The sequence below is a fragment of the Nannospalax galili genome, unplaced genomic scaffold (genome assembly GCF_000622305.1).
Source record: "Nannospalax galili isolate Female #2095 unplaced genomic scaffold, S.galili_v1.0 scaffold777, whole genome shotgun sequence".
Lineage (NCBI taxonomy): Eukaryota > Metazoa > Chordata > Mammalia > Rodentia > Spalacidae > Nannospalax > Nannospalax galili.
In genome coordinates, this window is record NW_008341810.1 from 3,635,147 (window position 1) to 3,648,887 (window position 13,741).

A 13,741-nucleotide genomic window follows, 5' to 3' on the forward strand; every position below is an offset into this window, starting at 1 on the left:
TAAAGGAAGAAATTGCAGGAAGGAACTTCCCGTAGGACAGGAGTGAATTTTAGCGGAGGGGTTTTATGTGAGGGGTTTAATTGGGGGGGGGGGGTTAGTTTGGTCTATAAACAATGCAGTAACTACCCAGAGCCTTTCCTCCTTCCAGACCACTGGGACCCAGATTTATCTGCCTCAGCTGTTCCTCTCCAGACACCCATAACTGTCCTTTAGCAGACACCCACCCCGATAGCTTCTTGTTCTAGTTAGCTTTATATTACTGTGATACAACACTAACCAAAACAAACTTGGAGAAGAAAGAGTGTATTTCAGCTTACAATATAATCCTTCACTGAGGGAAGTCAAGGAACTGGAGCAAGAGCCTGGGGGCAGGAACTGAAGCACAGACCGTGGAAGAACACTGCTTACTAGCTTGCTCCTCTGGCCTGTGCCCAGCCTGCTTTCTTATACAACTCAGGAACACCTGCCCAGGGGTGGCACTGCCCACATCACTCAACAATCAAGAAAATGCCTCACAGACACAGCCACAGGCCAATCCCACACAGGAAACTCCCCAGTTGAGATTCCCTCTTCCCAGGTGTGTCACGCTGACAACTGAAACTATCCAGCCCAACCATTTGAGAACGGCCAAGGCCATTTAGCATTATACAGAGAAAATCAAGTTTCTTAATGTCCAGATACTGTTGTGGAGAAGGAGGAAGGTGTGAGAAAGAGAGGCAGGGAGGGAGAAAGAGAAGGAGGAGGGGTAGGATCAGGAGTCAGCCTTTCCCTGGGCATTTACTGTGGGGAATGGGTTGGGTGCTTTGCAAACTGGCATCATTAACTCATTTTGTACAAAAACTACAAAATAAGTTTAATCCTTCCTATCTTTTAAAAATTTATTTATTATACATATATAATTTATTATCTTTAGTTATGTGTATGCATGTATTGCCTTCATGTAGGTAAGTGTACCCATGTCATGCAACGCCTGCGGAGAACCAAAGAGCCTGTTGGATCCCCTGGAACTGGAGTTAGCAACAGTTGTTAGCTGCCATGTGGATGCTTGGATTCAGGTCTTCTGCAAGAACAGCCAGTGTTCTTAACCGCTGAGCCATCTCTCCAGCCCCTGTTTATTTATTTTTATTTCATGTGTATGAGTGTTTGCTTGCATGTATGTAAGTGCACCTGTGCATACAATGCCCATGGAGATCAGAAGAGGGTGCTGGATCCCCTGGAACAGGAGCTATGGATGGTTGTTAGCTGTCATGTGGGTCCTGAGAACCAGACCCAGGTCCTCTGAGGGAGCCAATGCTTTTAACCACTGAGCATCTCTCCAGCCCCTAATTCTCCCTGTCTTAAGGGTGAGGAAACTGGGTCACAGCAGTAAGTGATAGCTTGGAGTTCTGAACCTAAGTCCACTATCTCAGTCCATAGGAACTAAGGCATTTGGCATGTAGGTTGACTCTGGGAAAAGTCTGGGCTTCTATAGGAATGAAGAAGAAACCTAAAACAACAGTGTCAACAGGACACACACTCTCCTGTAGCACTGTGCTGGTGAAGATGCCTGGGTGGTCAGGGCTCTACCTGAAGTACCACCATCCCCGCCCAGCACCCACATTCAGTGCCTTCTAGTTTCCCTAGGTCTCTTTACTTCAGATAGGCTGACTATGGCGATAAGACCCATCATCTTCCTTAGACAAAAGTATCTATTGTGCAAATGAAACCCAGGCCATGCTGATAAATGACTCCCACCTTGAAAATGACTGATTTTGCATTTTTACAAACACAGCTACTATTTTTTCCGATTTTCTAACTTTCTAAATGTGTGTGCTTGCTTCATTCTGATATGCCAATTCAAATCAATCCCTTTAATTTTTTTTTTTTTTTTTTGTCTCCAGAAAGCTATTAAAGAGCCAGGCAGCTTAGCTGAAGCAGATTAATCCAACATAAAAGAAAAAACGACTTGCATTCCAATGAGAGGGCTCATGATGATGTCTCTGTTCCACTTCGCCCTCCTGGTGACATTCTGCAGTCACTTGTCTCATTCCCAATTCTGTAAAATGGGGACTCGCAGATTAGAAAAACATGGAGAGGACGGCCTCTAGGTATGTGGCCTGGCCCCTGGCATCAAGTGGGCATAAGAGCATGTTTCTGTCCCACTCCCTCCATCAGCACAAAGCCCTCACAACACTGATGGTCCCCTAGTTCACATGAGGTCATGTCATCCCCATGGTGACAAAGATGATGGAGAGGGGGTGACACCAGTGAGCTCTCACTACAATGAGTGGCATATGTCACTGTAGGGACCTCCTGAGGAACATGGAGATGAGTGTCCCTTGAGGAATGTTGCAATATGGAAATAGGAAGGAAGGGAAATGCAGTAGGCGATGAATTTACAACTGTGTGTGTGTGTGTGTGTGTGTGTGTGTGTGTGTGTGTACACAAGTGAGTATAGATGCCAAAGATCAACCTCAGGTGCCATTCCTCAGGATTCATCCTCTTTGGTTTTTGATACAGTTTCTCCCTGGGGCTGAGGCTCACTGATTAGCCTAGGCTAACTGGCCAGCAAAGTCCAAAGATCCTCCTGTCTCTGTCTCCCCAGTGCTGGGATTACAAGTACACATCATGATGCCTGTCTTTATATATGGATTCTGGTGATCAAAAGCAGGTCCTCATGGTTACACAGTCAGTACTTTACCGACTGAGCTACGTCCCCAGCCCTCACAACAATTTTGATAGGACTTACAGGTGAGTCAGGTCACGGAGGCCCCGGAAGGCATTTCTTGAAATGGTTTCTATTTTGTTCCCTTCAATGAACCTAGGGGGAAAAACAGTATAATTTGACTGAATTCCTTCTTTTTAATATCCCTAACAAATGATATTAGTGTACTTCTGCAGTAAAATCTGAAAGCACTCATGGACTATAGAAGCTCTAAAGTTAGCACTGCACTATACAAAATTCTACGGGGAAACCAGGTGTGTGTGTGCAAGAAAGAATACGTGACTGCCAGTCTCCCTGTTCTTCCAGAGCAGTATAGATGCCTCTAAATTCAGAGCTGGCGATGTGGGCAAAAATACCTTGGGGAGGAGAAGGAAAGACAAATGCACTGTACAAAGACAAGAAATTCCCCCATCTCTGCCACACTGGAAAGCTTCTGGCAGTTTCTCTGCTTGGCTCCTCTTATATCGCCCAGTGCCCAGCTATTCATACTTTTGTTAATATCATTTTCCCTTGAGGGAGCCCATTGTTTTATATCTCTGTATTATGGTTTTTGCTGAGGAAGCGTTCCATTAAGCTTGGCTTCCAGCAACCTTGAGTTCATCGTGTCCCACACAGCCTCATGTCTGGGCAAATGGTGACAAAGCAGGATGCTCTCGGACTCTTGATGGCACCAGTAAGCAGGAAGGACAACACAGGCAAAAGAGGCTGAGTTTCTCTAGGCTAAAAGGGCATAGGGCTTGCACACTGATTTGGAAGCAACACTGGCCATGCTGTAAACTCTCTATGACAGGAATGCACCACAACTGTTCTCCAGGGCCAGAGAGCTAAGTCAAATAAAGGAGGTCTTTGACAGAGGGTCCCAGGGAGCGGCTTTACCACACCTTGATGCCACTGATGAGCTAGTTCTCCCATTAGAACTCTATTTTTTTAAACACTGATGTCTATTTAGTACTAGACTTTAGCAGAATCTGATAAGCTAACTTCTTCCCATTCCCAGACCCTGGTGGTTTCAACCCTACAGCGGTGACACTCCTTCCATATCAAATACATGTCACAGTACCAGATTATAGGAGTGTGTTCTGGAGAAAGAATTCCTGTTGAGACATCATTCCCTGGGAACTCACTTCAGCACAAAGCTTTTTTCTACCTAGGATGTGTCTAGAATTCCAACATCTACCTGTTCACCTCAGATAAGACAGCCAAGACAAGGCCTTCCAAATCCTCTGAATGCTAAGCAAGGAAATCTCACCTGATAGCAGGATTAACACTATTACAAACTTACCAAATACAAGGCTGGGGGAACTTAAGGGGGAAGAAAAAGACTTGAATGTGATAAAAGGCTGAAATAAGAACAGCACCAAATCTCATTGCTAAGGGGGGGAAGTGACATCTGAAGAGGAAAGAAATAACGCTTTTCTCTGAGTTTTTTGTTTGTTTTTGTTTTTTTAGGAAAAAAGAAAATCTAATTAAACCTCAACAGAACTCACAGGAGATAGGGCAAATGGGATATGGGACAGCTGCATAAAAACCATGCAGTTTTACCCCCAAATAGGGAAACTTTGTTCAAAAATAATTAGCCCTCAGAACCCTCCAGCTCTATTTCTGGCTGACCAGTAAATCCATGCCTAGTTATAGAGGTAAAAATATCCAACGCAGTTTTCAGTCGTGCTTACTACATGACAAGTTAAATGTCAGCAGAGAATGAATATCTTTCCTTCTTTGCCTCCTTCCCCAGTTTCGTTTCCAGCCTCCTCCTGCCCCAGCATTCCGAGAAGCAATTCAACTATCAAAGGTCAATACTGGCAAGAGAATGGGACTTTCTGTATCTTAAGCCTCCACTGAGGCTGTCCCAGCACAGGGCACAATCCAGAAAGCCCCCCTAAGACACCAAAGGTTGGGCAAAATGCACCGAAACACTTACAGGTATTCAAGGTGAAAAAGACCAGCGAAAGCATCATCCCGGATCACTGTGAATGAGTTAGAATTCAGCAATCTGCAAATAAGACAGGTTTCAACAGAGATGGGAAGGTTGAGTCGTGCAGTGAAGCTATGGCTGTTTCTCTTGCTAGGTTCTGATCCTTGGGCAAATGTAGACTCTTCTCAGCCTAAGAACAACCCATCAGGTCCCCACCTTGTCCTCGCCATTTGGATGGAGGCCATGAGGGAGAGATCCCTGCTGGCTGGTTTCTGTGCAATCTCCAATACACCACCTCTTTCTCCCCTGGAGGGTCTCGGACACATGAACTGATAGCTGTTATTCAAAACATTTTTCTCCTAGGTACAACTAAATAGCCATTGACTGCTTCATGATGCTTAAGCAATCATGGAATTACAGACCTGAAGGATCTGATTCAGCTGTGCTTTTAGAGAAATTTGAGCCCAGGGAAGATAAGTGACCTGACAAGACACACAGCAAGAACAAAATAATAATAATAATAAATAATTTTTAAAAATCCTTGAAGTAATCATAATCTTTTTTTTTTAAGAGTAAGAAATCTCTAGAATTCTTTATCAGTATGTTGTTTTCTATTTGAGTGGCCATGTAAGTCCATGGTTAAATATGTAATCTGTATAGAAATCACTTATGTTTATTTGACCAAAGCTGCATTTCTATTTTAATAGAATTGTTATAATTTTTTATTATATTTATTTATTGTGTGGGTATGTATATATATGTGTGGACATGAGTGTGGACAGCACATGTGTGGAGGTCAGAGGACAACCTTCAAGAATCAATTCTCTCCCTCCACCATGTGGGACCTGGGGATCAAACTCAGGTCATCAGCCTTGGCAGCAAGAACCTTTACCTACTGAGTCATCCGGTCAGCATGAGCACTGAGATTTCAAATAGCAAGCATAGGATGTGAGGGTGATCCGGCTGTGGCATCTGTCACCCCATTGATCTCCAGGGTTGATTCAACTAATCTGGCTGGCTAGGTGGGTGTCCCTTCCTCCCTCAATGCTCCCTGTGCATCCAACCTTCCCCAACAGAGGAGGATCAGTCTTTAGTCAAGGATATCCAAGTAGCTGCCCTTCCCTGCTAGGACCTTCACACAAGCTCTCAAACGACAAGCATAATATTATAAGCAGGTGTACAACATGTCAAGAGCAAAACTATCAACAGTAATTTATCGAGGCTAAACAGTGATTTGTATTTGTCTATGTTTTTCTGCTTGCTATAGTCACAGTCTCATCTCAAATGTCAGAAACAGGAGAAAGACTCTGTTCTGTATACTCAAGACTGTCTGCTAATGTTTTGTTTTGTTCACGTAGTGCTAAGGATGGACCCTGGGGCTTCCTACAGCAAACTTACTACCACTGAGCTATAGCAACCCCCCCCCCACACACACATACACCCTAACCTACCGATTTGTTTTCAAAAAGTGATTTGGGGACATTTATTTTCATTATCAAACACCAATTGACTTGGGCTACAGGGCCCTATGTAGGCATTCACCACAGGGACTTCGGCCTGATTCAAAGAGGAGCCAGGGCAAAGAATAGCCATGAGTGTGGGCTTTCAGCCTTGGGTTTGAATCCTGACTCTGTGAATTGGGACAAGGTATTTCACATCACTGAACCTCAGTTTCTCCATCTGTCAAATGGAAAGCCAAAAGTATCTTTCCTGAAGAGATGCCACACCAATGAGTTAAAATTATGTGTACAAATACATAGTAGGCTGCCTGCCCACTTGAGTATGTGGCAAACTACTCCTATTATCCTATGTCCACAGTAATATTAAGATTTTTAAAGAAAAGTTTCTTTTCAAGTGAAATGTTTGGGGAACTGCTTACTGAGGTGACACTCTGGTCATGACCAATGCAATCACCTCCCAAGTGCTTGATCTATGAGTGGGATCTACCACAAAATCCTGGCATAGAACTAGAACCAAAGTGAAGGGAGAAACCAGAGCAAAGAGATGTCAATTTGCTGTGGCAAGGTAACACTAAGAACCAGCCGAGGTGACTCAGGGAGCTACTGTAAGGAAGGCCAACACCATAGAAGCAGAGACCACTATTTAGAGACCCCCCATTTCTCAGAGAACTCCCGTACTCACAGCAGCTGCAGGGAAGGCAGGTGGGAAAACATTCGGTCCTTGATTTCCGAAAACGTTCCATTTACTAGGCTCCTATAGGCAAAAGAGGTACAGAGCAAGGCCCAGGTTTCTTTGAGGAAGTGTGGGGGCGCATGGGCAAGTGGCCTCATTCTTGCTGAACTTCGCACTCTTCCTCTCTGGGATGAGGCTTCATACAGCTAACCCTCATCTTCCCAGCGGGCAGGATGAGAAGAGGCAAGTTGCTGTCCCACGTAATTGATCAATAGGAAGACTAGTCTAGCTAACAGAAACCTGTGTGCCATCGGCTGGCTCCTTGTACAGACATTTGCTCAGTCAGCTTAAATCAATCCCCTGGCTTCCTTGCTTAACTAGGGGAGGTCCCCGCCGAAGATGGATAATTGCTTCACCTCTGCCCAAGATTCTGTTTGTGCAGACACAAAGTTAGTGTTGGCCCATGAAACTCTGGGGTAGTATTAAGCATTCCCCTTGGGAGTACATCTCTGAAAGCCCCTCTGAGAACTTCTGATTAAATGCACTGAGAAAGCCTTGGGGAAAAACTCAGAGGTACCTGAACTTGCCTGTGAAGTGGGAGGCAATGCCTTCTGCCAGATAAATGATCAACTCAGGGGAAAGAGGCTGGGCTGTTTCTGCCCCCAAGTCTCCCACCCTTTCTGGCCACAGCAGGACTTCCATACATTATCAGAATTAGCATGCAGATCACTTGAGCCGCTGCTGATCACATCCAAAGAGTTTAACAAGAGAAACTCTGCAATCCTCCATGTCATCTAACTTAGCAATAGTAAGAGTCAAACAGGCCTGCTCTTCCCCAGAGCCAGACTCTTCCACTTTCTACAAATGTAAACAGGACCCCCACTGCCTCTCCATCCCTGAACCAGGTTCCTGTTTTGCCCTGGCTAAGAGTCAGGGAATGGCCTGCAGGAGAAAGCACAAGCAAAGTCACCCTCGGGACTCACGCCCCGACAACTGATGGGGCACCCCCAGCACCTCGGCCTGGATCAAGGTACTCATCCAGCAAGAACAATACATATTTATATACCTAGCCCCGGAGCGTAAGGGGACCCAGCCATTTGGCGTGCGTGGCTGTGTGAGGCCAAGAAGAAAGACAAGCAGACACAGAACCCTTTCTGGTTAGCTCCACCAAAACTGAAAATACAACCCACAGTGGAGGAAGTCAGTAAGAGAGGCCTCTTGAACTCAGGGCAAGAAATCGGGGTGACTTCCTGCCTGCAAGACCTCATATACCCCAAGGCTCTGCGAAGCCCTCTGGGTCCCCTTCCAGGCCACGTGAGGCAGCCCCTCCACTTCCAGAGGCTGCATGCCTTTGCTAGGCTATTCCCTGCCTGCAGTTTGGAGAGGTCAGGAGGAGGCCATGGGGCCAACCTGGGAGCGCAGCTGAGGCCACAGTGAGGCCTCACATCCCCAGTTGGCGCGCTCAATCACGGCATGTTCAGCTGCGCCTCCACATGCCCTACACAGTCACACACCCACCCACCCCACAACACACACGAAGCCTCTCAAACTTTAAGGCACCACAGAATCACCCGAAGACGCCAAATGGAGACTCTGGGTTCCAGAGACCCTACCCCATGGTGGGCCCCAAGTCTACAGTAGCACCCCTGGGTAGGTCTGATGCAGGTGACCCACCGGCCACACTGAGAAACACTGTCACGAGGACCTGACTGCGTTCCCAGACTCTGAGGCTCGGGTCCCTCCATCCTCCTGGGGAAGCAGACTCCATCCACGTCCCGTGGTGCGCCCCAAACCCAAAGCAAAAGAAAACGGCAGGGGAGCGGGAGAGGGTGGCACTGCCCCTGTGCCAGAGGCAACTCCCTGGTGGCAGCGAGCGCAGGGCAGGGCGGGGCAGGGGCTGGAGGGGTCCCACTCACAGGGAGCTGATGTCGCCCGGCACGATCCTGGGCACCCAGGAGGAGCCCACGCAGATGATGGACTCCTTGGTACAGCTGCAAGTGGCGGGGCAGCGCGCCAGCCGCCTCACCTGCGCGCTCGGCGGGATCAGGCACGCGGCGCCCAGCAGCAGCAGTCCCAGCGCCCCGCCGCCGCCTCTCCGCAGCGCCATCCCGGGTCCCCGGGTCCCCAACCCGGCCTGGACCCCCGCCGCCGGCCCGCGCTGTGCGCTCGGACCCGGCACCACTGCAGCTCCGGACGCCGCTAGCTGCTCGGCCGCCACGACTGCTGGCGAGGACGCGGGCGCCGCGGGTGTGGGAGGCCGAACCGCAGCCGAGCAGCATGCTGGCCGCCACCCCCACTCGGCGCCCCCCCACCCGCGCCCGGGCTGCTGGGTGGCCGCCGCACCCGCCGCACCCGCGCCGGCCTGACATCAGCACCCGCGCCCGCCGCAGGTCCCGACCAATGAATAATGCATGCGGGGGCCCGCCCCGCGGGGGAGGGGGAGGGAAAAGTTGGGTGACCTTGGGGGAGGGGCCGGCCTGGGCGCAGACCCCTGGGGAGCCGGGCTGAGCTGTGCTGGAGCAGGTACCCGCAGTCCCTCCACCGGCTACAGAGAATTTAAGGGAGACACTGGACTCCTTTTAGTGGAGCCGAAATGTGAGCTTCCCGCACCAAAACAAAAAGTAGAAGTAGGAAGAACTGGAGCCCCTCACCATCACCACTAAAAAAAGTATGGACAGGAGAACCGGCTTGGTCCCTGGGAAGGGATCTCTGCCCTAGGTGCTCGGAAGAGTCCAGACAGCTAAGCAGATTTTGTTCATTTTGAAGAAGGCTGTAGGGAATGGTACAAGGGGGCTCAGCAGGCCGCCTTGGGGATCTCAGGTGTGACATGGGCGGGTCTGGCTGAGTCTCCACTGCACCTTAGCTTGCTGAAGCTACCCTTCCGCACTGCCCAAGGAAAGTGAAAGAGTGAAAGAGGCACAGCAGTACATGTCTGGGCCACCCCGGGCCCTGCAAGAAGAGCACCTGGAAAAGTTTCCCCAAGCTCAGCATAGTGGCCTAGTGCCCCACCATGCCTTGTTAAGATGACAGGGGGCACAGATTGTCAAGATTGACAGAGCCTAATGTACCTAACCTTCAGCAGATCCTAACCATGTCCCTAATTCACTGATGAGGAAACCGAAGCCCAGAAGGCTTTAGTAACTATCATAGTAAATGCTGAGCCTGGACTGGAGCCTGGGGTGGGTATTGGTAACAGGCTTCAGAAAGCCCCTTTTCCACTCCAGGAATTTGTCTCAAGGAGCCTGACTGTTACCTCAAGGTAGTGTGCAGCTGGGAAAATGGAGATATGCACAGAAGCAGAAGAAAATGAGGCAAAAGAGACCCACCTGCTCAGAGCTGGGCTTGACCATAGGCTATAAACTAGGCAGGCCATTCGGATGTCAGCTGGCACCTGGAACACTCACAGCCCATACACAAGATGGGGTGGGGGAGCTCATCAATACTCTGGCTTCTTCTTGGATCATTTTTTTAGCACCATTCCTGAGGAAAATACCCAGCTGTCCATCATGGGAAAGGACAGGTGAACAATCCCTATGGGGAAGGAGGCTGAAGTCCAGCTGGGCACTTAGATCAATAAGAGGACCTTTTGAGGGCTACATGGAGATTACAGACTGAAGGGTTCAGGGACAGAAAGTAATTGCTAGGAGGCAACTTTGTAGAATGAGTTAGACATTGTCTTGGTTACTTTTCCTGTTGCTGTGATAAAATACCATGTCAAAAACAATTTAGGGGAGAAAGGATTTATTATGACTCATGCTGGAGGTATAGCCGGTCATGGCAGGGAAGTCCTGGTGGAAGGGGCTTGAGGCAGCTGGTCAAGTTGCACTGGAAGCTAGGAAAGACAGACTGATGAAGGCTTTTGTGTTCAGTTAGATTCCTCCTTTAAAAAAATTATTATTTTTATGTGTATGAATATACTGTCTGCATGTGTGTAAGTGCACCCATGTCCATGCAATGCCTGCAGAGGTCAGAAGAGAGCAACGAATTCCCCTGGAACTGGAGTTATGGATGGTTGCTAACCACCATGTGGGTGTTGGGAATAGAACCCAGGTCTTCTTCAAGAGCTGTCAGTGCTCTTAACCACTGAGCCATCTCTCCAGCTCCCATTCCTCCTTTTTTATGCAGCCCAGGACCCAAGCCCAGTGAATGGTGCCTCCTTACTCTAAATGTGTCTTCCTACCTCAATTAACCTAATCAAGATTATTCCTCAGAGGCATGCCTAGAGGCTAATATAATGTAAATGATCCCTCAGGAGTGTGCCTGGAGGCTTGTCTCCTAGGTGATTCCTGACTCTGTCAAGTTGACAATCAATAGTAACCATCACAGACTTCACCACAGCTTGGCTATGTATCCAACACCTAGCAATGATGTGAACCAGTCTGCACTCAATCATCATCATTTATTCACACATCTGCCCTGAGACATCTTCCCATTTTGTGGGTCGGAAAACCGAGCTCAGAGGTGTTTTTCACTTACCCAAGATCTCCCAAGACCCAGCCAGGAGGATTATACTCCAGAACTGGCTGCTGGGGTCTGGGGAGGGCATTAGATGCCCAAACTATATAAAAAATCATCCAATTCGAAATATCACCAGTCCCTGTTCTGGAAAGACTCTAGGCATGGGGACATGCAAAGGCCTAGGTTGAGGCCTGGCTCCCTCTCACAGCCTGCCTTCTTGGACATGCCACTACATCTCCAGCTGCTTTTTTCTCACCGGTTCCACAGGGCTAACCATCATCATTATTGTCCTAGTGGCCCTGGGGCTAGGGCTAGCTCCAGCCCATTCTGAGCAGAGCGCAAGGGGAAGACTGGAATGGAGGGCTGGCAAAGCTGGTATTTGTTTAGGCTCTGTTAGAGACACTAAGTAAGTGAGTGCTTGTAAATTATAAGGCACAGTTTATAAATTAAGATATAAAAATGGAAATGTAGATTACTTTGGTTTGATTCCAAGATCTTCAGCAGTTTGAAAAAAAAAAAAAAAAAACTTAATAGACAATCAGAGAAACACAATCTGTTTCCAGAAACTAGCAAGAGTTTGTGAGAATGTAAAAGTCCTATTCAGATGGATACTTCTCCCAGTGGGGCCCTGTGCTATGAATGCCCAGTCCTACAGTATGTTTAACAGTGCAACTCAGATGCCCTTCTCTGAAGTCCCACACTCTCTGTTTGTACCTTAGATTATTGCCTATGCTATAAGCTCAAGATCCCGCCATTCATGCCTCTCCATTCAACCACCAGTGAGTGCTTGCTAGGGGCTGAATGTTGTCATGACAAAATAATGCCAAGACAGACATACTCCCCACCTCCATTGGAGACAGTAGATAAAAGAATACATAAATGAATACGCAGGAATATACAAATGAAGGAGGAGAAAAGGGGAGACAGCTCCCTGGAAGCTCTGGAAGAAGATGGAACCAGGTAAGTGAAGGGGGAGAGGGAGGAGGCAGAGGCCAAGGAAGGGGCAGTGCACACAGAAAACACAGCTTGCGAAAAGGCCCAGGACCAAGATGAGCTGAGTGCTTGTCAGGGCACAACTGATATCCCGCATGGCCAGAACACAGAGAAGGGAGGTTGAGTTCTCTCTGGATGTAGGAGCAGCCAAATCACACGGGACCGTTCAGGCCTTACTGTCATTCTAAATGCCAGAGGAAGCCATGGAAGGACTTGGATCAAAGAACTGGCATGATGTCATACGTGTCCAAACAGTTGTTTCTGAGTGCCAAGCAGAGAATGGGTTGAGCCAGTCCTGAAGGATGATGACAGCTGGGCCCAGTCAATGGTAGAGCAGAGGCAGAGGACTGATGTAGTTTCAAGAGCCATCCTAGAGGAAAGGTCAGCAGGACTCACTGTTGGGTTAGAGTCAAGAGGAAAGTCAAATGAAATGTCAGCCTTGATTCTCAAGATGTGGCTAGAGGGACTGGAAAGATGGCTCAGCAGTTAAGAGCACTGACTGCTCTTGAAGAAGACCCTGGTTTGATTCCCAGCACCCACACGGCAGCTAACAACCATCCATGACTCCAGTTCTAGGGGATCCGACACCCTCATCTGCATGACATGGGTACACTTACATACATGCAGGCATAACACTCATTTACATAAAATAAAAATAAATATTTTTAAAATTGTTTTTATTTTATGTGAATGTGTGTTTTGCTTGCATGTAGGTAAGTGCACCTGAGCCTTGCAATGCTGGCAGAGGTCAGAAGAGGCTGTCAGAACCCTTGGGACTGGAGTTACGGATAGTTGTGAGCTGTCATGTGGGTGCTGGGATTCAAACCCTGGTCTTCTGCAAGAACAACCAGTGTTCTTAACCACTGAGCCATCTCTCCAGCCCATAAATAATTCTTTTTTTTTAAGATGTGTACCACCATGCCTGGCCCAACATAGATATTATTTTGTTAATTATTTATTTAATAACTACATACTTAGAAGAAGCATTTCATTACAACAGCATAGACATATTCAATAACAATTTCTAGAGCTAATATGCATCTGTTTCAAAATTGGCTGTAAATTTTTGGGCTTACAGTTGAAATAATACAGTTATACAATATTACACTCCATATAAACTCTTTAAGACATGAAGCTAAATGAGGTTTTAACCTTTGAAAAAGATCTCCATTTCATTATTAAAATGCATAGTTTCATACAGAAAAAATAATTTTTAATGCAATTGACATTAAGATGTTTGCACATGCGTTTCTAATCTCCATATATCTGATTATTACTAGTCACAGTTTGTTACTTTCTGAGCTCCTTGGCATCTGAGCATGGATAGAAAGTCATCAGGCAGATTTCAATGATAATGTTTTTCACATCTACTAATTATTAAGGAGCAAATTTTTATGCTTTAAAGAATTATTTTTTAATCATTTTTAAATTTTTAATAACTACATGATTAGAAGCTTTTCACTATAGATTTAACATATTCAGTAACACACTCCAGAGCAACAGTACATCTCTTTCACAAGTGGGTGCAAGTTTCTAGG

At 47.2% G+C, this 13,741-nt stretch overlaps 1 protein-coding gene across 1 annotated transcript in view; it reads right to left on the bottom strand.

Moving 5' to 3' along the window:
• Positions 1–8,959, bottom strand: part of Lgi2 (leucine rich repeat LGI family member 2) — a 28,381-nt gene extending 19,422 nt beyond the window's left edge. The window contains exons 1-4 of the mRNA XM_008837331.2: positions 8,669–8,959; positions 6,762–6,833; positions 4,626–4,697; positions 2,729–2,800 (exon numbers count right to left, since the gene is read on the bottom strand). Coding sequence (XP_008835553.1) covers positions 2,729–2,800; positions 4,626–4,697; positions 6,762–6,833; positions 8,669–8,859 — 407 coding nt within the window. The 5' untranslated portion in view covers positions 8,860–8,959. The remainder of the gene's footprint in view (positions 1–2,728; positions 2,801–4,625; positions 4,698–6,761; positions 6,834–8,668) is intronic.
• Positions 8,960–13,741: the final 4,782 nt, after the last annotated feature.